The sequence below is a fragment of the Thalassophryne amazonica genome, chromosome 16 (assembly GCF_902500255.1).
Source record: "Thalassophryne amazonica chromosome 16, fThaAma1.1, whole genome shotgun sequence".
Taxonomy (NCBI): Eukaryota; Metazoa; Chordata; class Actinopteri; order Batrachoidiformes; family Batrachoididae; genus Thalassophryne; species Thalassophryne amazonica.
Genome location: NC_047118.1, coordinates 31,242,575 through 31,269,583, shown reverse-complemented (window position 1 = coordinate 31,269,583; position 27,009 = coordinate 31,242,575). Strand labels below are relative to the sequence as shown.

Here is a 27,009-nt window from a genome sequence, read left to right as displayed (position 1 = left end):
GCAGACCAAGGTAGCTTAGCCGCCGTTAGTTTCCCTCTGGCAGATCCCGAGCAGCCGGGAAAGCAGGCCGACTGGGTGACTGTGAGGAGGAAGCGTAGTCCTAAACAGAAGCCCCGTGTACACCGCCAACCTGTTCACATTTCTAACCGTTTTTCCCCACTCTACGACACACCCGCCGAGGATCAAACTCTGGTTATTGGCGACTCTGTTTTGAGAAATGTGAAGTTAGCGACACCAGCAACCATAGTCAATTGTCTTCCGGGGGCCAGAGCAGGCGACATTGAAGGAAATTTGAAACTGCTGGCTAAGACTAAGCGTAAATTTGGTAAGATTGTAATTCACGTCGGCAGTAATGACACCCGGTTACGCCAATCGGAGGTTACTAAAATTAACATTGAATCGGTGTGTAACTTTGCAAAAACAATGTCGGACTCTGTAGTTTTCTCTGGGCCCCTCCCCAATCGGACCGGGAGTGACATGTTTAGCCGCATGTTCTCCTTGAATTGCTGGCTGTCTGAGTGGTGTCCAAAAAATGAGGTGGGCTTCATAGATAATTGGCAAAGCTTCTGGGGAAAACCTGGTCTTGTTAGGAGAGACGGCATCCATCCCACTTTGGATGGAGCAGCTCTCATTTCTAGAAATCAGGCCAATTTTCTTAAATCCTCCAAACCGTGACTATCCAGGGTTGGGACCAGGAAGCAGAGTTGTAGTCTTACACACCTCTCTGCAGCTTCTCTCCCCCTGCCATCCCCTCATTACCCCATCCCCGTAGAGACGGTGTCTGCTCCCAGACCACCAATAACCAGCAAAAATCTATTTAAGCATAAAAATTCAAAAAGAAAAAAATAATATAGCACCTTCAACTGCACCACAGACTAAAACAGTTAAATGTGGTCTATTAAACATTAGGTCTCTCTCTTCTAAGTCCCTGTTGGTAAATGATATAATAATTGATCAACATATTGATTTATTCTGCCTTACAGAAACCTGGTTACAGCAGGATGAATATGTTAGTTTAAATGAGTCAACACCCCCGAGTCACACTAACTGCCAGAATGCTCGTAGCACGGGCCGAGGCAGAGGATTAGCAGCAATCTTCCATTCCAGCTTATTAATTAATCAAAAACCCAGACAGAGCTTTAATTCATTTGAAAGCTTGACTCTTAGTCTTGTCCATCCAAATTGGAAGTCCCAAAAACCAGTTTTATTTGTTATTATCTCTCGTCCACCTGGTCGTTACTGTGAGTTGCTCTGTGAATTTTCAGACCTTTTGTCTGACTTAGTGCTTAGCTCAGATAAGATAATTATAGTGGGCGATTTTAACATCCACACAGATGCTGAGAATGACAGCCTCAACACTGCATTTAATCTATTATTAGACTCTATTGGCTTTGCTCAAAATGTAAATGAGTCCACCCACCACTTTAATCATATCTTAGATCTTGTTCTGACTTATGGTATGGGAATAGAAGACTTAACAGTATTCCCTGAAAACTCCCTTCTGTCTGATCATTTCTTAATAACATTTACATTTACTCTGATGGACTACCCAGCAGTGGGGAATAAGTTTCATTACACTAGAAGTCTTTCAGAAAGCGCTGTAACTAGGTTTAAGGATATGATTCCTTCTTTATGTTCTCTAATGCCATATACCAACACAGTGCAGAGTAGCTACCTAAACTCTGTAAGTGAGATAGAGTATCTCGTCAATAGTTTTACATCCTCATTGAAGACAACTTTGGATGCTGTAGCTCCTCTGAAAAAGAGAGCTTTAAATCAGAAGTGCCTGACTCCGTGGTATAACTCACAAACTCGTAGCTTAAAGCAGATAACCCGTAAGTTGGAGAGGAAATGGCGTCTCACTAATTTAGAAGATCTTCACTTAGCCTGGAAAAAGAGTCTGTTGCTCTATAAAAAAGCCCTCCGTAAAGCTAGGACATCTTTCTACTCATCACTAATTGAAGAAAATAAGAACAACCCCAGGTTTCTTTTCAGCACTGTAGCCAGGCTGACAAAGAGTCAGAGCTCTATTGAGCTGAGTATTCCATTAACTTTAACTAGTAATGACTTCATGACTTTCTTTGCTAACAAAATTTTAACTATTAGAGAAAAAATTACTCATAGCCATCCCAAAGACGTATCGTTATCTTTGGCTGCTCTCAGTGATGCCGGTATTTTGTTAGACTCTTTCTCTCCGATTGTTCTGAGTTATTTTCATTAGTTACTTCATCCAAACCATCAACATGTCTATTAGACCCCATTCCTACCAGGCTGCTCAAGGAAGCCCTACCATTATTTAATGCTTCGATCTTAAATATGATCAATCTATCTTTGTTAGTTGGCTTTGTACCACAGGCTTTTAAGGTGGCAGTAATTAAACCATTACTTAAAAAGCCATCACTTGACCCAGCTATCTTAGCTAATTATAGGCCAATCTCCAACCTTCCTTTTCTCTCAAAAATTCTTGAAAGGGTAGTTGTAAAACAGCTAACTGATCATCTGCAGAGGAATGGTCTATTTGAAGAGTTTCAGTCAGGTTTTAGAATTCATCATAGTACAGAAACAGCATTAGTGAAGGTTACAAATGATCTTATGGCCTCGGACAGTGAACTCATCTCTGTGCTTGTTCTGTTAGACCTCAGTGCTGCTTTTGATACTGTTGACCATAAAATTTTATTACAGCGATTAGAGCATGCCATAGGTATTAAAGGCACTGCGCTGCGGTGGTTTGAATCATATTTGTCTAATAGATTACAATTTGTTCATGTAAATGGGGAATCTTCTTCACAGACTAAAGTTAATTATGGAGTTCCACAAGGTTCTGTGCTAGGACCAATTTTATTCACTTTATACATGCTTCCCTTAGGCAGTATTATTAGACGGTATTGCTTAAATTTTCATTGTTACGCAGATGATACCCAGCTTTATCTATCCATGAAGCCAGAGGACACACACCAATTAGCTAAACTGCAGGATTGTCTTACAGACATAAAGACATGGATGACCTCTAATTTCCTGCTTTTAAACTCAGATAAAACTGAAGTTCTGTACTTGGCCCCACAAATCTTAGAAACATGGTGTCTAACCAGATCCTTACTCTGGATGGCATTACCCTGACCTCTAGTAATACTGTGAGAAATCTTGGAGTCATTTTTGATCAGGATATGTCATTCAACGCGCATATTAAACAAATATGTAGGACTGCTTTTTTGCATTTACGCAATATCTCTAAAATTAGAAAGGTCTTGTCTCAGAGTGATGCTGAAAAACTAATTCATGCATTTATTTCCTCTAGGCTGGACTATTGTAATTCATTATTATCAGGTTGTCCTAAAAGTTCCCTAAAAAGCCTTCAATTAATTCAAAATGCTGCAGCTAGAGTACTAACGGGGACTAGAAGGAGAGAGCATATCTCACCCATATTGGCCTCTCTTCATTGGCTTCCTGTTAATTCTAGAATAGAATTTAAAATTCTTCTTCTTACTTATAAGGTTTTGAATAATCAGGTCCCATCTTATCTTAGGGACCTCGTAGTACCATATCACCCCAATAGAGCGCTTCGCTCTCAGACTGCAGGCTTACTTGTAGTTCCTAGGGTTTGTAAGAGTAGAATGGGAGGCAGAGCCTTCAGCTTTCAGGCTCCTCTCCTGTGGAACCAGCTCCCAATTCAGATCAGGGACACAGACACCCTCTCTACTTTTAAGATTAGGCTTAAAACTTTCATTTTTGCTAAAGCTTATAGTTAGGGCTGGATCAGGTGACCCTGAACCATCCCTTAGTTATGCTGCTATAGACGTAGACTGCTGGGGGGTTCCCATGATGCACTGTTTCTTTCTCTTTTTGCTCTGTATGCACCACTCTGCATTTAATCATTAGTGATCGATCTCTGCTCCCCTCCACAGCATGTCTTTTTCCTGGTTCTCTCCCTCAGCCCCAACCAGTCCCAGCAGAAGACTGCCCCTCCCTGAGCCTGGTTCTGCTGGAGGTTTCTTCCTGTTAAAGGGAGTTTTTCCTTCCCACTGTAGCCAAGTGCTTGCTCACAGGGGGTCGTTTTGACCGTACATAATTATTGTATGGCCTTGCCTTACAATATAAAGCGCCTTGGGGCAACTGTTTGTTGTGATTTGGCGCTATATAAAAAAAAATTGATTGATTGATTGATATGTTGTCATATTGAATCTAAACAAAAGTAATTAGGATTTATCCATCCATTGTCTATACCTGCTTACTCCAAATAAGGGTCACAGGGCTGGAGCCTACCCTTGCAGTCATAGGGTGTGAGGTGGGGTACACTCTGGGCAGGACGCCGGTCTGTCGCAGGGCCACATATAGACAAACAAACACATTCACACCTGCACACACACCTACAATTCAAGGTTTCCAATCTATCTAACCTGTATGTCTTTGGATGTGGGAGGAAGCCGGAGCACCTGGAGGGAACCCCCACAAACACGTAGAGAACATGCAAACTCCACACAGAAAGACCACAGGTGGGAAATTATCCCATGACCTTCTTGTTGCGATGCAACAGCGCTAAGCCACCGTGCTGCCTAATTAGGGTTTATGCTTTTTTTTTTTTTTTTTTCTTTTCCTCTTCTTCTTCTTTAAAAAACACTAATTGTTAAGGGACACGTTTTCATTCATTGTCAGAGACACCAGGTTTTGGCTCACTCCTTGACACTGATGCTTTCAGCTGAAAAGCCTTATGGAGAGAGAGACTCTGGAGGGCAATGAGTCCAACACGTCTCCTGGCAAATCACAGCAGGAAGAGCTCGTTCTTTTCCCAGCTGACAGCACTACTTTGACCACACTGCCTGGTGTGGCACGTGTAGTCCACTCAAAGGCTTCCTGTACTGTACACTGGCTGGAAAGTGGCAAGAATCGGCCCAACTCCAAGGAATTGCCTGCTGCTCAGATCTTAGGTATTCACACAACTCCAACAGCTCGGACTGGCAACAAATCTGGCCGGGGAGGCGCTGCTGCTGTTGGTAGCACTTCAGTCACTGCATTGGGTGATGGCCATCGAACTGAGCCCCCAAATTCTGAGCCTTCTTCAGATGGTTCTGCAAAGACAGATGAGAGCAGATTTCAGTCTGGGTCTGTCCCTGCTTACTCGCAGCAGACTGCGGCACCCAGGGAAGAAGGAATCGGCCCCACTGAGGTGGGAAAGACCTGTGCTGCTTTGGAGGTCATTGGTGCTTTAGCTGTGACCAAATGTAAGGACAAGTTATGTAGCAGTGCAGAGACCTCATCAGAGCAGTGCAACGAAGAGCAGATCACCTCTTCTCCTGAGGCCAACCCGACTCCTCCGTCCAAACCTCTGGTGACCGGCGCAGAAGAAGGAGCGCTCCATGGCTCTGCCCCGCCGGCTAAAGAACGGACTGTTGAGCAGATCAGGGAGGATGGGTGGAGTATCCATGACTCTGAGAACGTTACCCTGGCAGAACTCTACCTGATGTTTGGAAAGCCTGGCAAACTGCAGCTAGAATACGAGTGGCAGCCCATCATAGTTTCATCCAACACCCAAGAAAATGGACACACCTCAAAGCCTCAGACTAGACCGCCAAACCGGACACACCACGTTTTGCAGTGCCTGCTAAGGCTGGTTGCTACAGAAGTCAACCCCAAACCTTTGGTAAGGATGATATATTGGTTTAAAAATGTCATGATTCTTGCTGAGCACTACATAACCATTTAGCATGTTATTGATCCACCTTGGATCTGCTGTGGTGACCTCAAGTAAAAACAAGGGAGAAGCCAAAGGTACTTACTGATAGTTTTTAGCAAATCTTTTGGGAACTAGATGTTTGTGAGTTTACAAGCATATTGAATAGAAGCTGAAAAAAATGCAGTGACATGACACTCTGTTGACAAAGTCTGTTTTATCCACAATAACTAGGCTAAAGGCTATCGCTTAATGTACTGGTTTGCCAACAACACACTGTTGTGCAGTTGGTTTTCTTTTTGAATTCTGAGTTATCAAAGTGAGGCAAAAACAGACTTTGATTACACACCAATGCTGGACTTAAGAGACCAATAGATGGTATTCAAGCTGCTGAAGGAAGACAGGAGATTGCATGCTGTTGTAAATGTCTTCCTAAACTCTGATCCACCTTTTAAAAATGATGTGATCATGATTATTCAGAAGTCTGAATGTAGAGCAGATGCCCTCATTGAAGGGTCTTTTCCTCCAGGCTCCAGAAATGTGCTCCACTGCAACATCACCACTCAAGACCCTTCAGGAGGAGCAGAGCCAGACATTGACACCTCCAGGAAAGGGGGCCATAACAGGCGTGCGCAGCCCCAACTTTGGCCGGCAGCAGGCTTCAGTCCGTGGGGCCAAGATACACTTGTCAAACACAGGAATCTCTGGTATTTGTGGCTCTCTTGTACCCAGAATTTACACCTGCTGGTATCTGTCAGGAACTTAACTTGAGCGTTGATTTTTTTTTTTTTTTTTTTTTTTTTTTTTTTATGGTTTTGGTGCTGTTTAATAAATTACACGGTGGTTGTAAAATTTTCCTGGAATATAAGGTGTTAAAGACAGTAATAGGTTTTGGATATTCATAAAATAAGGGACAACAATAAACATTTTTTTTTTTTTTTTAGATTTTTAAGTCTTCTATCCACTTGGCATTTTCGTGATTGTGTGTATTGGCGATGCACACTGTTCATATGACTGTTGAAATACTGGTTTTATTTTCAGTTGTTAAAGAAAAAGTCTGTCCAGATAAAGTACAATTCCTTGTATCATTTGGAATTGAGCACAAAGAGTTTCTAGATCTAATGGATCTAATGTTAGTATTGTCAGGTGGTTTCCTGACCACGGGATATCTAACTTGTTCTTGTTTTTGCCAGGCGGGCGCAATTTGCCTCGCTCACTGCTGGGGTCGACAGTAGGAAGCGAGTCAGAAGGCGGCGTATTCGCAGTACCCACCACGTTGCCCCCGAACAGCTCGCGCCACTCTAGAATGTTCTCACCCAACAAAGAAGCTGAGCTGGCCTTAAAACAACAACTCGACTCGATCAGCGTAAGCCTTTCAGTGCGCACACAGACCTGACACACTGGTGAAAATAAAGGCCACAGAAGTGTTTGGATAATGTAGCAAAATGCACTTTTTTAATGCGTCACTGTTGCTTATGTAGTTAAACAATCAACAGGTTGAGTTACTGGTATGTGAACTGAACTTGGCTCAAATTACTGAAGGCAACATTAGTTGTATTTCTGATCCTCTTTGAATCATGGATTAAGATGAAAAACAAACAAAAAACTCCTGTTGTTTTGAATGTGTAGTGAAAAATTGCTTGACAGACTGACACAGAACCTCCAACTGATTTTGGCTTTCACATTTGACAATTAGGATCCGTGTGTGAGTGAATTTATTTAAGGTATTATCTGGTATCCCTGATATGAAACATAAGCTGTATTATCAAAGTCAGTGAAGAAGTAGAGCGGTGCATTTTGAAAACCGCAAAATAATAGGGACAATACTGAGCATATAAATTATCCACCTACTTATGAATTACATTTATACAATAATTATTCAGTTTACTCTATTTTTTTCTTTGTAGATGCAGTCAGATCTTTTCCTTTCTCGGCATAGAAAACCTCGAAATAGACAACTTCGGAAACCACTTGTTGTGCAGGTAAGTGAAACGGAGAGGTCTATCTTCTAGTCTGTGATGTCACAGTGAGCACATTATCGGACACTACGTTCACACTGCTCACCTCCGATCGACTGCTCAGATGTGATTTTGTAGCTTTTGTTGTCGTCCTGTTCACATTATTATTTTTAATGTGCCCAATATCAGATTCCAGTTTGAACTGTTCACCATCCTGAACTGAACTGGAAAAAAAACCCCAGCAAAAATGTCATCACACAGATGAAAACAGTAGAGCTTGAACTTATCTGACTCAGTCCACAACATACTGGGCTGGGACTGGACCCGGTCACACCAAGCGTGCATGTATATTTCAGAGCGGGATGTCGCACACAGTAGTTGTGCATGTGTGGTGCTGCCTTTCAGCTGCGTTGCTCTTTCCTCATCACTTTTCTTTGATATTGACTTAATATTCTCACACCAGGCTTTTATTTTTTTACTTTCTTTTGCTTGTATTTTTTGGGGGGGTGCTTAGAACCACAGCACCTCACTCAAAGTGCGCTTGGTGTCTAACGTGTTATCAACTTAAGAATATAAATATATAATTACTTACTCACCTCCTCATTATTATTCTATGAGTCACAGTTCTCTGTGAGTTTAAAAGTGCATAGCAAAAAAAGTGACTTTCTTGAATACGGCAGTCATGTGACTTTTTTCAGTCATTGAAATGACTTTTGTCTTTGTTTTTGTTTTTTTTTATCGTATTTGTATTTCAATGTGTGTATCTTCATAGACAGTCCAGTAAAAGGTGTGAATTATTTAATGTTTCCTGTATGAGGATCATTTTTCTGTCTGTTGTAGCTTGGTGCTGATCTGTGTGCATGTGTGAATGATCCACAACCACACCAATATTTGCCTGATCAGATATTTTAATGCCACACTACACTTTAAGCTAAAATTTAAATAGAATGCAGATCCTTTTTTTTTTTTTTTTTCCTGGATCGAGTAGTGAGCGAGGTGACACTTGACTGTTGTGGCGGACTGGTGAAATGGGGGTGTGAGCAGCTCTGTGAGCAATGAGTGGAAATTCTCACATGCTGTGGTCAGAGACAGGAGTGGTGGCTTCGAACTGAACTTGACGTCCACAATTTTCAGGATGTTAAGGGCATGGTCCGATATTTGTGCAGTGACTGCCACCTTGTGGATTTGTGATAAACAGAGGTGGGACAAAGTCACCATCAGGTCACTCAAGTCATGAATAAGCAAGTTTCAAGTCATGACCACCAATTGTTTGCAAGCTGACTTGAGACTTGATTTGGGACTTGCAGATTGATGACTTGAGAATGACTTGACAGTGACTTCATCCCACCTCTGGTGACAAACACCAGTCAACAGTGACGTCAAAGCCGCATGAATTTTGATACGACCATTCAGACTGAGGTCACATCGCAAAAATTCAGATTTACTGTATATCCAATTCCAGGCCACATATGGAAGTGGCCAAAATCTGAAGTGTAAACATTCTAGTTCCATGTCACTTGTGCTGTTCAAAAAAATCAAATCTGAGTCACACATGAGGAAAAAACATTGGATCTGGGCCACAGTTGACCTGCAGTCAGAACATAGCTTTCTGTTGTGCCCTCTTAACACAAATAACGCCCACAAGAGGGCTGTTATGGAGAAAATTTCTGGGTTTGCGATTGTTCTGGTTCAAGATGTTGAACTTGTAGAGACTTTTACTTTCCTAAGCAGTGACATTCATGCCTGTGGGTTCTTGGCTTTTGAGGTTTCGGGGACATCTGGGAACAGCTTATGGAGTCTTGACTTCACTGGACAGAGATGTTTCATGATGCTGATACTTTTTGAAGGAGAACGAAGGTGCAAATCTTTTGGGACCTGGACCTTCCTGTCTTACCATTTGGTGTGAGACTTGGATGCTAACCAGTGACCGAAGGAAACGACTGGACGTCTTTGGTACCAAGGATTCTTGGATACCACTGGAATGACTTTTGTGTCAAATGAGCAGTTACATAGGGAGACTCAGATGAGGAGTGTCAGTCGCATTATGAGACAGCAGCAGCTACGACGTGGTCCGTTTCTTTGTATGTGATCCAGCATGTACTGTAGGCGCCTCAGTGTTGGGTACCCCACAGTGTGGAGAAGTCCAAGGCGATGTTTCACCTGGTTGTAGCAAATTAATGTGTACTTTCGAAAGGTGGGGATGGATCAGTTGTCTCCCCGGGTGGTTGCCACGCAGGACTCAAGGCGGTTTCATGGTGTGGTGTTTTACTTTGTGTAAGGGGAGGGGGGAAATAAAGCTTTTCATTTTGGACAGTGAAGCTAACGTCACTGAGTTTGCAGTGTCTTAAAGGTAATGAATGACTTGTGAATATTTTAATGCCTATTTAAAAGAGACTGGTTGATTTGTGCTGTTGGGCAACTGTGCTCATTTCTTTTATTTAAATTATTTAAGGATTTGAATGCACATGTCGTTGAAACGGCCACACCAAAGTAATGGTGCATGTGCCTTTCTGCTTTGTCAGTATGGGACAAAAGTTTAATCAGTGTATTAATTCATGTGCTTCTTGTTGTCCACAGCGAACGTTGCTCCCTCGAACCACTGGAGACACTCCTCAGCATGTCTGCTCCTTCTCCATCCTGTCGAACTCCTCTGCCACAGGTACACCTCACACATCACAATCTGATAACACATTATGCTCAGGCTACAACATGGAGATTATCTTTACATAAGCACATGTAAATGGATTTACATAGCTTTTTAATGTGCAGTGATGCCTCATATTTACCCATTCACACACACACACGCACATCCTTGTCAGGGTGCTGCCACACAAGGTGCTCAACTGCACAGTGGGAGCAATTTTGGGATTAATAATTTAGGAAATAATAATTAAGGAATAATGTTTAGAAAACAAAAGGTTATTTTTAAATAGTGAGTCAAAACCTTTTTTTTATGCAATTGTATTTTTAAAGTGTGGGTTGACTGAAAGGTTTCAGTCTGTTGCAGAGCCACATATAGACAACCAAACACATTTGCGCACGCATACAGTTTCAGATCCACCTAACTTGAATGTCAGTGGATGTGGAAGGAAGCAGGAGCACCTGGAGAGAACCCACACAAACACAGGGAGAACATTCAAACTCCACACAGAAAGGCTCCAGGTGGGAATCGAGCCCATGACTTTATTGCTGTGAAGCAACAGTGCTAACCACTAAGCCCACCGTGCCACCCACTACACCTGTGATTTATGATGTAGTAGTTAAAATTTCACAATTAATGACCCATGCTAAGAGTACCGTATTTTCCGGACTATAAGTCGCACCGGAGTATAAGTCGCACCAGCCACTTTATCCATTATAAAGAAAAATAAACCATAAATAAGTTGCACTGGACTATAAGTCCCATGGACATACAGGTATGTTAACTTAACATGAAAAGTTCAGATGATAATATTGTGACGGCTACCGTTTTCAGATGCATATTTCACCAGTCGTAACTTACAATCTGCAGAGTATGATTTTCTTTTTGGTGGCATTTTTTCGGGCCTTCTCCGTTGTCTTAAGTTATCAGTAACGTTGAAATTTTTATTTTTCTATGGTAGTCAGAAGTCGCAGGAACAGTCACACAAGCCTTGAGTGCCCTCTCGTGAGCTGCATTTACCTACAGATATGTTTGTATTTTGCGGACCACATTGCGAACCGAACCATGCAGCACCTACCTGCACAGCTCATGACCACCCAGCGGTGTCGATCCAGCTCCTTCCAAGTGCAGACGCTAATCCTCCGCCGTCGCTCAGTGCTCCCATGCAGCTCTCAGCGTCAACTCTGCTCACACTGATATCCAAGGGTTGAAGCTGTTTTGTTAGCCGTCCCGGAATAAACACCATGTTCGTCTGCTTCAAACGCTATTCACAATCTTCGACGCCAGCTCCTTCCAAGTGCACACGCTAATCCTCCCCCGTCGCTCACCCGGTGCTCCCACGCAGCTCTCAGCGTCAACTTAAACACTCTGCTCACACTGATATCCAAGGGTTGAAGCTGTTTTGTTCGCCATGCCGGAATAACAGCAAGCACCGTATTCGTCAGCTTCACACGCTGTGGGTGAGGTGAGGAATACGCGTCCAACGTTCTGTTCTCTGATTGGTTATCGCGACCAGCGTGACTTATAGGACGGCCGCCATACTACAGTGGCCATGATGCATTGCATTTCCTTTTCTGGTGGCCATTTTAAAACATAGATTGACTCTGTCACGTAAAATTGTTTTGTTACAGTAAATTAATTGAGATCCTACCGGTATATTTTTCATTTATAAGTCGCACCGGAGTATAGGTCGCACCCCCGGCCAAAACATGTAAAAAAGTGCGACTTATAGTCCGGAAAATATGGTACTTCCAGAAACCACAGTAATAATTTTGGGTATTTGATATCCACTGTACAGTTAGTTCGCTTGTCTGTAGAACATCTTGCGTGTTATTACTGAAATTACTGTCAACAAGCCCATATGTTTCCTAGAAATTGTTCAATATAATTTTTTAAAAATTTCTCTCTTACTGTTTCTTCTGTCAGGAACAGGATCATTTCGGCCAATCCAGGCCCGTCTGGCTCCTTTGGGCCGCCCCCTAGTCTCTAAAGCCGTCCCTGCAGCCTCCAGCTCTACAACATCCAGCCAGCTCTCCAGTATGTAAAGATTTATATCTGTCTGTTTGTGGTCATACAATTTTTAGATTGTGGCAAGAATTTACTTTAACCCTGCATTTCTAAGGTTTTAGTTTTACTCTCTCCTCTCGCATCTTAACGTCACCATCCTCTGACTGTACCACCTACATCATTTAAATCTTAGTGCAAGAAACTTGAAGAACCGTACTTCCAAAATATGTAAAAATGATTTTGCTTGATTACATTCTGGTGTGGAATAAGAACTGTACTGGTCAGGTTTGCAGATGGAATCCTGTTTCATTTGAACCCTTCAAGAGGAAAAATGTGTCTGTTCGCACAACAGAGATTTCCCTGATTTCCATTTTTACATTCAAATCAGTCTGTGTTTCACTGCCAAAGAGGCAACTGTGTATTTTTCACATCTGTTTTGCACCTCATGTTTGTTTTTGTTACTGCATGTACACGTGGGACGTGCATGATATATTCCGTAAATGGTAAATGGACTGCATTTATATAGCGCTTTTCCATCTGCATCAGACGCTCAAAGCGCTTTACAATTATGCCTCACATTCACCCCGATGTCAGGGTGCCGTATTTAAACCTCATTCCGTAAATAAGGTTTAAAAAAAATTTTTATTTCAACCCTGATTTTTCATTTTTCAGGTACCATTGACCTGGCAGCCAAGTCTGCAGGCATCATTCCTGTCAATCCCTGTGTGGAACTGGAATCTCCTGCCGTTGAGAGCAGCACTCTGCTCGACACGTCACCCATTGTGGAGCCTGAACCAGATTCTCAAGTTCTGCAGCACAGTGTTCCAGAGGTAAGCACAAAAAACGAGCTTTATTTCACCGTTTGTTTGCTTTTAATCTTACAAGCAATGCTATGTTTTACTGATCAGTGGTATAAGTATGGTAAGGGTGATGTTTGGAGGGCTTACGGTTTAAAATTAAAGCCTGGGTTTGTTGTAGGTAGACGCACTTTGTGAGCTCTGTGCTTCTCAAATGGTGCCAAATGACACCATTAGCTGTTGCTTCCTCTGCAGAATGGTCTGCCTCCCCCCTCCCTTGGCATGACAGGTGGTGGAGACTCTCTCCTCTCATCATCCAGCGTAGCCTCACTCTTGGATCTGTCTCTTCCCGGCCCCCCTGAAGAGGCTCTGACTCCCGGAGACCCGCAGGCCCATATCAGTGACTCCATTATCGAGCTTGCCATCAACTCCGCCCATTACGGTGCATCCACGCTATTACATTTTGGTAAGTCTGTTTGTTGTCTGTGATAATACTCTGAACTCCAAGCAGTTTCTGGGTGTTTTTTTTTTTAACACTCTTGTTGCATTTATACTCACTGTGGCCTCATTTCACTGCATCTGCAAGTCCCACACCTCAGCAGAAACAGAACGGTCATGGCAAAAAAGTAGAGAGAACTTTTTTTTTTTTGCCGTATAACAGTTATGTCATAACTGTAATATATGTTTAATGTATGCTTAATTCTTTGATCATTTATCTCTCAAAAAACTGCTTCTTTTTGTATTCCATCTCTCGTAGTGATATTTCTGTTCTTTCCGTTCTTTCCTCTTTGGTCCATGTTGCAATTCAAAGATTCGCTGAATTTTTGTCACGACTGTTTGTTTCAGCCAAGTCCTTCAAGGCTTTTCAGTTTTACTGAGGAATGCACAGTCAGGGCTGTGAAAACTCAGTGGATCTGCGAAATTCTGCAGATTTCATCATGGGTGGGTGTTAGTGTTTTACTCTGTAATCATGATCATCTATCGCAAAGTGTTCTCTTTTTTTTACAACATCGTGCAAGTTTTATAAGTACGTGGCGGTCTGCGGACACTGATCTGTGTGTTAGAGATACAAATCAGTGTCCTCAGATCCGGAGGTTTTGAGGAGAACAATCCCTCTCAAAGCCTGCCTGTTACGACCGTTGTCGTAAAGCAGGGCTGGTTGGTTGCTGTGATGATGCTGTGTGGCTCCTGTGTGACGCTTAAGCTAAACGTAGCATGTGGACATTGCAAACTTTTAGATCTCTCAAGTTTTTAAAAGAAGAATTGTGCAGCATGTCTGTGTCACGGACCGACGTCAGAAGGAGGAGAGAAAGACTGTTTGAAAAAGTCTGATAAGGACAAGAATCTGTGGAATTGTCGCTGGCTTCATGAACACGCCTGAAAGATAAAAGAAACAGGAAAAGTGAACTGTGCCATCAGGAAACACTGTAAGAATTTTTCTCTCTCTGGAAAATAAATATTGTGCTGTTCAAAAAGGATTTTAGAAAAGATTATGTGACTTTTTTTTTTTTTATTAATCTTGACTTTCTTTCATTGGAAAAAAGACTGAGGCTTTGAGTGGATTTACATGAATTTACTCAAGAATATGTTGCTTTTTTACTATAAGGTATGTTATTGATATTTTACCCTGATTTTCAAAATATTCTACAAGCTCTTTAGCTGTGGTTTTTGAAATGCTTTAACAGTCTTTTCAGTCTTCATGAATTTCATGTAGTTTAATTGTTCTGAGTTAATGCATAATTTGGTTTACAATTAAAAGGAAAATCATTCCAGGTCCTACTTCCATGTAATATTCTCTTATTTCAACATGATCATTGAATGTTCAAATGAAAGGTTGAATACAGGACCATTTAAATATGCACTAATTTTGAGATTTTTTTTTTTGTTGTTGTTCCAGGAGATGCTGAAAATGTATCATTAGATAAAAAATTTATTTGGTTTCTGGGATCCCACAGGGCCCGAAACCCCGGCTCTTGGGGGCCTATGCCCCCCAGACCCCCTGCAAATTTTCCTTGGATTTCATAATTTTCATTTCACAGCCCTGACAGTTATTCATTTTTGACAGCAAATTGTTTATTTGTGGATAATTAAATGATAATTAAATAAAACTCGACATAGAATAAAGTAATATCACCCCCCTCTCAAAAAAAAAAAAAAAAAAGATAAAAATTACCAAATGGTAAAAATCGTCATGGTCTGTATGTGCACGAGCATGCACATTCCTTGGAAACTTAGGTTTGGATATTTTTACGACAGAAATGTTTAGTGCACATGATTAAATAGTTCTAAAATTGAAGTGTGACTGTAATTTCTGTTTTTACATATTTTGGCTATGATAAATGGTGGCATTATGGCTTTTTTTGTTTAATTAAAATGTGCCTTTCAAAGCCACCAGAAAGTTGTAAAATTTAAAAGATTAAATAAATTCTGAGCAACATGACAGAAGTTTAATTTGCAGTGTTGTTTTGCTTTAGAGTATATAAAACTGCCAGTGAAGAACATGACATTCCTAGTAGTATTATTAATAATAATGATCAGAAACAACAAAGGGAGGATTTGTAAAATTGAGTTGTTTTGGGGGAAAAAACGTACATAAGTTCACGGTGTCCAATTACCCTTTTTTTTTTTTTTTATACCTCCTGTAGAAATAACGCTGAAATGCAGATTTTCGCTGACAGTATATGATACTGAAAAGTTTTGAGAATGATTCCTTGATCACCAGCCTTTGTAGACTACGGCAATATTCGGTCTACTAATTGACTCTTTAATGAGAAGGATTTTAGTTTATGCTCACCTGGCTGGTTGTTTATCTTCTCAAGCCTTGAACTAAACTGACCAGTGGAGTTTGTGGAGTGTTTTATGTGTAATATAAGTGGCTGTTAGATGGTTTCTGTGGTTTCTCCGTGCAGGTGAAGAGGCTGGTCTCTCTCCAGCCAAGCTGACCAACAGCGACACTTCCAAGCTGTTGGCCTCCTCCCCCTCCGTCAGCCCGTCCCGGGGCTGGATTCCCTCACCCAGCCACGACCCCCAGTGGTACCCCAGCGACTCGTCCGACTCCACACTAGGATGCCTCCTCTGTAAATATTTCTCTTAAACACACACACACACACACACACACACACACACACACACACACATAAAGGCTTTGTGTACATTTCTTTGTAATTTTAATTGCACCAAAAGCCTTAGTCACACAGAGATGAGACTGTTGGTCATTTAGGAGAGGTGCTGACAGTTTCCTTTGGTGCCCCCTCAAGAATAGGGTGGTGGACTTTGTAGGGGGAAAAGTTGCAGTCACATATATAAGACTCATTTGCAAAAGGCACTGATGCACACAATGGTGGCAACATTGGTGCATGGTGGCTGTGTGTATGTGGAAGAAATTTCTCAGTCGTCCTTTTTGCTGTCACTCCCCGCGGGAGCTGTCCGTGGTACTGAACCGTGGTGCTTCTTCTCAAAGAGGACGGAGGACGTGTCTGCGGCAACCTATGCAACCCCCCAGTTGCAGTTTCTCCACAACGTACCCGGACATTTGTCTTGTAGACAGGTGTCACAGTCTGGACGGTGCAAAGCGCATTAAAGCTGCAAAGTCCAGTTTGTTTGACGAGAGTAAGCACTCCGAGCTTTGGTCAGAGCCGTGCTGCTGGCACACGTCTGGCAAAACTTGTAGAGTTGTTCTGAGCAAGCGGAGAAAAGATAAAATACCGACGAGACCAGTTTCCTGTAGATTGCTGATTCACAGTCTGGTTTCTCACCTTTTTGTGGAGTCGTGGTCACTAGCGCGCCAAAGTTGCAAAATATTTTCTCATCATGCAAGCAGTATGATTGATTGATTGATTGATAAATCCCTTATTGCATAAATTATTCAGGCAGCACAGGATTTATATCGGGAAGTGGGGTGAAATAATTACCAGAAAACCTCATTATTTTGCCGCTTTGGAATGTGCCATATATACAGTACACTCACCCATGTAGTTTGCACCTTTTATCTTCTGTGATAACTATCAGGAAATTACTCAAGCTTATATTAATATTGTATGAACACATTAAAAGGAGTTTTCCTCTGTTTATGCTTTGCATCTTTGGCTCACTTAACATTGCTGCATATAGAAGTGTCCAGGGCTCTGAATGCAGATTTTTAAATAAATAATAACAATAAAAATCTGTTTTTGTTTGTATGATGCTCTTGATGAGGACCGCTTTCTGTATTTCAGCATTGAAGCTGCTTCTCTCCTTTTCATGTCCTCCTCGTGTTTTTTTTTTTTTTTTTGTGTGTGTGTGTTTTTTTGTTTGTTTGTTTGTTTTTTTGTTTTCTGTCCAAACTCATTGTGCCAGATGCCAACATGCACACTCTGTGGCACACCAAAAAAGCCCAGTCTGCATTCTCAACTTGTGGGAGTCTCCACAGCTCAATGTTAAATTTAAATTGTTACAAAATCTGTAATCCGGGTCGCTCTTTCAGTCAGTAAAGGATGCCATCCTATACAACACTCTAAAATATGAAAGAAATACAATCTTTTTTGACAGTTGATTTTTTTTAAAAGTTGTTCAATGTTAAAGGATGAGAATTTTTCCAAGATTTTTCCTGACTTTGACCTTTGACCCTGATAATTGAATCAGTTCTTGCCTATCAGGTTATGAATCCTTTGTAAATAACGATAATAATAATGATATATGAAAAATTGGGGGTTCCAGGCTGTTCACAAACAAACAAATGGGGTGAAAACATAACCTCTGCCTAGCTTAGTTGGCAGATGATTTATTGGGATGGCGAGGTGTAGAGAAAAGGCACACACACTCAAAAACATTTGCACATAGAGACGAAGAAGTGAGAGGAGACGCACAAGCTGCAACACGGTTTTTCTGGACTAAAATGCATTTCTCAGTCGTGACATGTTCTTCAGTTATTAATATTTGTTACTTTGACACACAAATGATCAAAAAATGCCACATTTTGTGTCAGTGTTACAGTGATGACTCCTGGATCATCAGCAATACTTAGTGTGTTATTCACAGACTTAACAATTATTTCCAGCACATCCCATAAAATGCTTTTTAAAGAATCCTATTAAAACAAATTGAGGGGGAAAAAAAACCTCAGTGGAGGTTTCCATTCCGGCATAATTAAACTTGCTGGCATAAACAAACTGGCTTAAGAAGAAGTTTTATATGTTGCTACCTCTACCTTGTTTTTAGACTTGTGTGTGTGTGTGTGTGTGTGTGTGTGTGTGTGTGTGTGTGTGTGTGTGTGTGTGTGTGTGTGTGTGTGTGTGTGTGTGTGTGTGTGTGTGTGTGTGTGTGTGTGTGTGTGTGTGTGTGCTTAACAAAATTAAGCTTTGCCATGTTGATTTAGAACACACCCTGTTATGGACTAACTGGCTAATTAATTTAATGGCAGGGTGCAAGCTTAAAACCACTCACTAAACTGTTTCTTGTCATCATTAAACAGGCAAAAAATGACATTAAAAGCATCTTGTAGCACAGAGAGGATCCCTGTAGAGGTAAATGTGTACATATTTAGCTCTGTAAATGGAAACAAACTTTTTAAGATGACAGATTATATTGGTGTTGGGATGACAAATGAAAATAGAACAGAATGCCCTCTATTGTCACTCAAATGTGACATTTATTTTAACAAATATAAGCACAAAATCAAAAAACAGCATTAGCATGAAGGCAATACCTGCATAGACGACCCATTTGAGATGACTATTGACCTGCCAAAGTTCACACAAGCCTCGGTCCCACCGAATAATGAAGGCTGAAGAAGGAGCCACGCATGGGTGTGGGGTGATTATTTGAAGAATGACCCACGTTTTCATCTATCACGTATCCACTATGAAGGTGCCACTATGTGCCTCTCTGTACCCTGCATGTGCCACGTACCAGCCTCTAGTGAGCCACGACCACCTGTCATTACAGCCTCGAATGGCTCGCATCAGCCACACTGAGCCACGTGGTGCCATGATAGCACCATGATAACGCCATGTTGGCGCACGTTTAGGCAAGTTTGGTCCAAACCTCCAGCCCTCCCACACCTGGTCCCTTTAAAGTGTGGGTTTTTAATTCACAGATTCACAGCAGCATTTAAAGATGTCCCTTTTTTTTTAATTATTTTTTAAATGCAGTCCAAAAATAGACACTCCATCACAGTTCCGCAGCTGTGCGCTGTGCGCCAGGCTGCTGTCCACCTGTAATGCACCAGACCAGCTAGACCTGAACCACGGGTTCCTGGAGCGCCGCCTCTGTGCTCCTCGCTGGCTCCGCGGCTCTCTGGCTTTTTTTTTTTTTTTTTTGCGGCTTTAAACACACAAAACATTGTCCGTTTATTTCTGCAAAATCGCTCTTTTGCGCGCGCGCTGCTGTTGTCCTTTCATGGACAGCTGCCTCTCTGCTCTTTCTAAGTGGCTTCCTTTACATCCGTGGCTTGCTGGCTTTATTTTTTCCCTGGCTTTAAGCACAATCATTTTTACAACCTGAATCCACTTTAACTTTGTGTTTGTTTATTTCTACAAAACCGCTCTTTTGCGCGCGCGCTGCTGTTGTCCTTTCATGGACAGCCGCCTCTCTGCTCTTGCTTCCTTTACATCCGTGGCTTGCTGGCTTTATTTTTTCCCTGGCTTTAAACACAATCATTTTTCCAACGTGAATCCACTTTTCACTGTGTTCGTCCATTTATTTCTGCAAAAGCACTCTTTTGCGCGCGGTGCCGTTCTGCATATAGAATGAGGTGGCCGTTTTATTATATACACCTGTGGATCATTTTATATATATATATATATATATATATATATATATATATATCTTCTGCAGCTTACAAGTCACCATGATACAACTTTTAACTTTGTGTTATGTCTTCAAAATCGCTCTTTTGCACGCTCTCCACCTGTGTTGCCGCACAGCTCCTGCTCTTAGCTGCTCCACTGGAGTTATTATCTTCCATGGCTTTAAACTCACATCCACTTTCACGCAGTCACCCAAATTTTAACTTTGTGTTTGTCCAATATTGACTGAAATATCACTCTTTTGTGAGCTGGCATTCTGCCTAAATGCTCGTTTGAAGCGTGATGATGAGTCACTGCCTCAGTGCGCACACACAGTGGAGCTCATGTGATCCATTAATTCCAGAAGTGATTAGAGGTGTTTTCAGCATCCAAGGTTTGGCAGAAAATGATTAATCCACTACAAAATATATAGAGTCCAGCACACAGAGCAGGTGCAATTGTGTGCGCAAGAGGAGGAGCCGCTCAAAAAATAGCCTCTCAGGTCCTTCGAAGGTGCCAGGCGCACGGATAATGGACTTTTTTGCAGACTCGTAAGCACCACGCAAATGCCTCTAAGCCGTCGCAGTAACTCGAACACAAACTGCGCCACGCTGTTGTTGCTAAATTTTGAACATCTTGAAATTAGCGCCACGCTCAGAGAGGAGCCTCGTAAACTGAAGATAATGCCTCTAAGAGCCACTCTGAGCCACTATAATGCCACGATAGCTCATGAAACAAAAAAAAAAGGGTGCGTGGCTCCTTCTTCACTCGGTGGGACGGAGGCTACACATTCTTCACTGAGTGAAAGGAGTAGCGGCAGCTGCAGCAGGTCTGTTCTTTTAAAGCTGGAATATCGGCAATCTTCAATAGATAAAATATAGTCTGAAGTTTAATATATAAACTACATTATATTTAGAACCCATTACATTTTTGGGGGAATTTTTAATTTGTGGGAACATACATAATTTGAGGGAAATCCATAGCACATTTCACCCCAGCAAACGTCAAAGCAGACGAATTCAAGCCGGAATAACTCAGATACCCAGATAATAACCGTAACTGTACACCGTCAGACACCAGTCACCAGGCAACTCACCTGTCCAAAAGCAGCGCTGCAGAATCCTCGTGAGTTCGATCGCCAGTCTTCTGTCGTAGTGGCTCCCGACGATCTCTTTGGTTCCCAATGTTCACCGTTGTTGATCTTTTTTTCTCGCTCCAAATGACAGCTTTTCTTCGCACTTTCTGTGTATATCGCCGGTCTTCCTCGCTTTCTTCCACTTCTCCTGTCTCTCTCCTCCATCTTGCCTTCTTCAGTTTTAAATTCTCTGGCTTTCGAATTTTTGGCACGTGCCAATAATTCAGAATTTGCTTCGATATGGACAAATTTTAATCACATTCAGACTAATATTTTGGGAATCCTTTATATTCACACTAACGAACAAAATTACTTTGGTCCCCATCAAAATTCTAACAATCGTCTCAATTTCAATATGCTTCCTGGCACTCCAGCTTTAAAGGTTAAATGAACTTAATAAATGGCTTTCGACTAGTCGACTAATAAGTCAACTAGTTGACTAATAAAAATAGTCGGATTGTTAGCTAATTGTAGTTGACTATTACGACCGGTCATCCCATCTATAGATTATAAAGGTAACCCCTTACCTTAGCCTAGCTGCCCTCCCCAGTGCTTTTTTCCGAGTGTTTTTGCAATGTATTTACATTCATTACCCAGTTAGCCTGTGATAGTGCCTTCTCAATCAGTATTACGCCAGTTAGTTTAATTGTCCTGAGTCAAAAGGTGAACCCCAAAACATCTAAAAACAGAGCTTGGGTTGTAAATTCCCAGCATTCCACTTTAGTCTGCTCGAATTTTGATATCTTGTCTTTGAACATTTTCTATCACTTAAATTACCTCACATTCTGTTATTTCCCACTTTGCACAAGCTTTTCCAGAACTAAAAGTTCTTATCCACTTCATCACTGTCGATTCAGTAAATGTTCACAGTACAAATAACATTTTGTGCTTTCACAATGTTGATTTAGAGTTCTTTAAAAAACAAAACAAACAAAAAAAAAACAGGTGGCAGAGGTCAGCTGCACCTGTTTAAAAAAAAAAATGAAACACCCCACCCTGCAAATTGCCGATGTTGCACAAAGCAGTGTGCTGATCGTCAGTAGTATGATTCTGACTTTAAATGGACCTATAATGATGATTATGCAGGTGATCTTGTGCAATGTAGCTCCCGGAGGCATAAAGTCAGTGGTTTGAGTTTTCAGCTTTCAGCAACTGCCTGAAGTCTCTGTATCAAATATGCAGGGTCTGCTTCTGTTGTCCTGTTGGACTCATGAGATACTCTGCACAAAACTCCATGTTCACTTGTACGTCATATACTAGTACATAAGCACTTTGACTGACAGCTCATGGTGTAAGTGAATATTTACACACAGCTTTGTGCTGTCAGATGTTGAATGGTCACCCCCCGCTACACTTTTCCTCTTGCAGTGATGCTTCATAGATTACGTCCCTTCCATTCATAATCTGCTTATCTTTTCCTCTCAGCCAGCATGGTGTCTCCTGATAAGGGGAGGAGAGCCGCTGTCACCCCTTCTGTCCCCTCCAGTGGTACAGCTTTGCTGGGTCCTAGCCTCCTAGACTGCAACTCACATGATTCCTTCCAGTCCCGTGGCCTTCCTGATGTGGCAGAGGTTAGTTGAAATGTTTTGGTTTTTTTTCTTAAATATGCTCGTTTCACTCTTGGTGTCAGGCGCGTTGGATGAACTCTGTTTGGTTCTGTGTAGATGGACTCTCAGCTTGCATGTATGATGAGCGAGAGTAGTGTGGACTACATCGCTCGCTTCAACGACCTGGCACAGGAGCTGGCAGTGACCGAGCCATCAATTCCACCGCCGTGAGGACAGAAGGGGCGAACAGGCACCGCCCACCTGCAGTCTGTTACCATGCTGCTGTCTTCCTCTTTAGGTAGAAGCAGGAGTTCAGCAACAGACCAGTGCCCCAAAGCCATCCCAGACTTTTTTTTTTTTTTTGGTAAAAGTGCAATAATAACGATGAACTTTAGACAAGAGTCACATCGTTAAATGAGTTAGAAACACGTTTGTTTCACTCAAACTTTTTTTGTGAAATGCCTTTTTTAAAAAGAAACACTTTAGAAAAAACAAATGCATATGCAAAACATAACCTCATGTACAGAATAATGCTATGCCATATACAGTGCATCCAGAAAGTATTCACAGCGCTTCACTTTTTCCACATTTTATCTTACAAGCTTATTCCAAAATAGTCATCTCATTTTTTCCCTTAAAATTCTACTCACCACACTCCATAATGTCAACAAAAAAGTATGTTTGTTTTGCAAATTTATTAAAAATAAACTACAAAATCACATGTACATACTTTGCTCAATACTTTGTTGATGCACCTTTGGCAGCAATTACAGCCTTCTGAATATGATGCCACAGGATTGGTGCACATATCTTTGGGCAGTTTTGCAGTTCTTTGCAGCAACTCTCAAGCTCCATCAGGTTGGATGGGGAGTGTCGGTGCACAGCCATTTTCAGATCTCTCCAGAGATGTTCAATCAGATTCAGGTCTGGGCTCTGGATGGGCCACTCAGTTGCCCTGCTGAAAGATGAACAGTCACCCCAGTCTGAGGTCAAGAGCAGGTTTTTATCCAGGATGTCTCTGTGCATTGCTGCATTCATCTTTCCCTCAATCCTGACTAGTCTCCCAGTTCCTGCTGCTGAAAAACATCCCCACAGCATGATGCTTCACTGTAAGGATGGTGCCTGGTTTCCTCCAAACATGACGCCTGGCATTCACACCAAAGAGTTAAATCTTTGTCTCCTCAGACCAGAGAATTTTGTTTCTCATGGTCTTTGAGTTCCAGATGGGCTGCCATGTGCCTTTTATTAAGGAGTGGGTTCCATCTGGCCACTCTACCATACAGGCCTGATTGGTGGATTGCTGCAGAGATTGTTGTCCTTCTGGAAGATACTCCTCTTTCCACAGAGGATTGCTGGAGCATTCAACAGAGTGAATGTAACAGAGTGACCATCAGGGTCTTGGTCACCTCCCTGACTAAGGACTTCATGCTTGGTTTTTGCTCTTACACGCACTGTCAACTGTGGGACCTTATATGTAGACAGGTGTGTGCCTTTCCAAATCATGTCCAATCAACTGAATTTATCCCAATTAAGCTGTAGAAAGATCTCAAGGATGATCAGTGGAAACGGGAGGCAGCTGAGGTCAGTTTTTGAGCTTCATGTCAAAGGCTATGAATGCTTACATACATGTGATTTCATTGTTTGTTTTTTATAAAATTTTTAATACATTTGCAAAAACCTAAAAAAAAAAATACAATAAAAATCAGTCATTATGGGGTATTGTGTGTAGAATTTTGAGGAAAAAAAAATAAAATTTCATCCATTTTGGAATAAGACTGTAATATAAAATGTGGAAGAAGTGAAGCATTGTGAATACTTTCCAGATGCACCATATGAACAAAATGATCTCTTCCTGCTCTCTGGACACCAGTCTTCTCATTTTGAACTTCTACCCTTAAATTGTGCAACCCTGCCGCAATATGCAGTTCATATCCCAACCACCGGCACAGGATTTGAAGTGAAAGATTAGCGAGCTCACAAAAGAGGGCGTTTCAGCTGCTGCAGCAGCCTCTGAGGCATACATAGTGCACAATACTGCAATATATAGATTTGTTCTTGACCGCCTTTGTGACCAGTTCAGGTTTAACTGCTTAAATTTTAAGGACTGACCTGTGTTCTTAGAGATTGTCAGATGTGATCATCTGCAGTAATTTCCTTGTTGGACTGTGAGTTTTATTCATGGCAGACTTTAAAGAGGGTTACGTTTTTGTTTTGGGAGCCATCTTTTCAGCTGGGACAAAAATTAATCCTGGTATTATTGATGGCCGCTAGCAAGCAGAAGCGAACCGGCTAATTGTTATCGAATGGCAGTAACAAGTTAAACCGCTTCTTGTTGATACTTAACAGGTGAAAACCTCATAGGAAGTGTTCCGTTGCACATTCCGTATCAGTGTGGCGCTAAACGTGCACACGTTTACCTCACTCAATGTAAATAAATGTTTTTAAGATGACTGATTAATACAAGGTTAGCTACTTACCTTGTCCACTGAGGCATTACGAGTAGACTGCAGAGGAGGGTCCGGGTCTTACTGAACCAGCCTCTCTTTGGCAATCGACTTATTAGTGAAGAGGATGGAAACAGTTCATGCACTTGGGCTTTTGACATTTTTACCTGTTCTGTGGCAACAAGAAGTGGTTTATTCTGAGATTTATTTTTTTTTAACTCATCCAGTAACACTCATTGGCAAATTTGTATCTGCTTGTTGGTCTGTGGCAGTGTTTGCTTTCTAAACCAGTAATGCATGGATTAAATTAATTTCTTGTCCTGTGTGAAAAGATGACCCCAAAAATATCAGCTCCATTCCCAAACCAATTTTTGGTTTTTGCCACCAGGTCATTGTTGCCTGCACAGTTTTGTTGACATTGTGAACATGATCCAAGTTGAATAGATTGTCAGATCATCTCCAGTTGGACTTTGACCTGTGCCATATCAGCCAGGGACTCCTGCTTTAAAAATGTTTTTAGTACTCTCATTAAACTCAGTCAGGAACAGATTTGAACAGTGAGAAGTGTGAATTTTTAAACCAGATGCTAATGTCTTATTCATAAGGTAGATTTCCACCTTGGAGTCATCTTCTAATCAGACATCAAACCTTCATTAGTATTCCGGATACAACACTGGCTAATAATAAAAAACTGTTAAAGTCATCTGACGTACTTTGTGTAGAGATTAGCTTTGGTTTCTTCTAACAGTGGATGCAACTCTTGCCTTTAATTTCAGCCTGTGAATGTGAAGTCCAAACTCAGAACAGTCACATTTTTTCCATTCATCACAACCACCAATGCAGTATTGTAAACATCTTTAGCTGGAACTTGTAGGTGCGCTTCTCTTGTTGCATAAATGTTTTAGTCTCCTAAATCCTGGGAGGCTTTAATGTAAAATCTCACAACCAGCATTCATTGGTCTTCATTCATGAAAAGTATCAGAAAAGATTTTATATACATCTTCACACACTGGAGATGAAACAGTGGAAATGTTAGAAGAATCAACAGCAGGTTGTCTTTGATTCTGGATTTTTTTTTTTAAGGCTTTATTTGTACAATGATAATTCCAGTATTCACTGCGCTTTTGTAACATTAAATTGTTATTTGGACTATTTATTGTAAACATTTGAAGAAAGTGTTTAACTTAAGATAACATCTGAAAAGGAAGAATCCTTGTGTGTAAAGTTTTCAGTTTGTAAAGTGTGTTTTTATTCTATGTATAAAGATAGTTATTAAAACAGTCTGGTTTCAAGTATTTATTGTCTTTTTTTTTTGTGGCAGAACTTGGTTTGTCAGACCGACCTTCCACATGAATATCAAAAGAAATATAGCGGTTGAAAGTGTGGGGGTGGAGGTAACAAAAGTGCTTGAATCGAATAAAAAAAATACAGGAAATAAATCTAACATTTAAATAAACTTGACTTTCCTGGGGAGAAGTGAGTCATTTCCTTCCTGTAAATGAGACTCATGTTCAAAGAATAAAAATTCAACACTCAGGATTTTTTACATTTTAATTCCTTTATCCCATCTTGAAAGAAAAATCAACCTTCTCTATCTATCAAAATGTGTAAAACTGAAAAACGATATACATTAGAAAGACCAAAGCTAAAATAATGGGTTGCATAAGTAATGGCAACATTTAGTAAAACAAGTAAATCATCATCAAAATCATCACTTTTTACAGCCAGTTTTGAGATAAATTGGGATGGATTAGTGAACATTTACAAGTTGCTGAAAAGCAAAAAACCCATTTGTACATAAATTATAACTTCAACCAGATTACTATTAAAGTAACCTTGTAGGTTCCACTGTCTTCATGATTGTAGCGCATACTTTTTTTTTTTTTGCACTTTTGGCTGCACCTGGATGGCACATTGGTTTACGCACAGATCTGCATTTGGATTTAGCACGAGTTTTATACCAAGTGCCCTTCCTGACTCAGATCCAGTTCAACATGTAGAAATGTGCAGCTCCCGGTGTTCCTGAGGGCCCCTTCACACATAGTGCAAAG

General features: G+C 41.2%; 1 protein-coding gene across 1 annotated transcript in view; it reads left to right on the top strand.

Moving 5' to 3' along the window:
- Positions 1–23,010, top strand: part of cramp1 (cramped chromatin regulator homolog 1) — a 39,269-nt gene extending 16,259 nt beyond the window's left edge. Inside the window, 11 exon segments of the mRNA XM_034189577.1 lie at positions 4,694–5,635; positions 6,195–6,372; positions 6,859–7,031; positions 7,573–7,647; positions 10,201–10,282; positions 12,191–12,301; positions 12,944–13,101; positions 13,324–13,534; positions 15,978–16,145; positions 22,393–22,538; positions 22,632–23,010. Of these exon segments, the coding sequence (XP_034045468.1) occupies positions 4,694–5,635; positions 6,195–6,372; positions 6,859–7,031; positions 7,573–7,647; positions 10,201–10,282; positions 12,191–12,301; positions 12,944–13,101; positions 13,324–13,534; positions 15,978–16,145; positions 22,393–22,538; positions 22,632–22,745 (2,358 nt within the window). The 3' untranslated portion in view covers positions 22,746–23,010.
- The last annotated feature ends 3,999 nt before the right edge of the window (positions 23,011–27,009 follow it).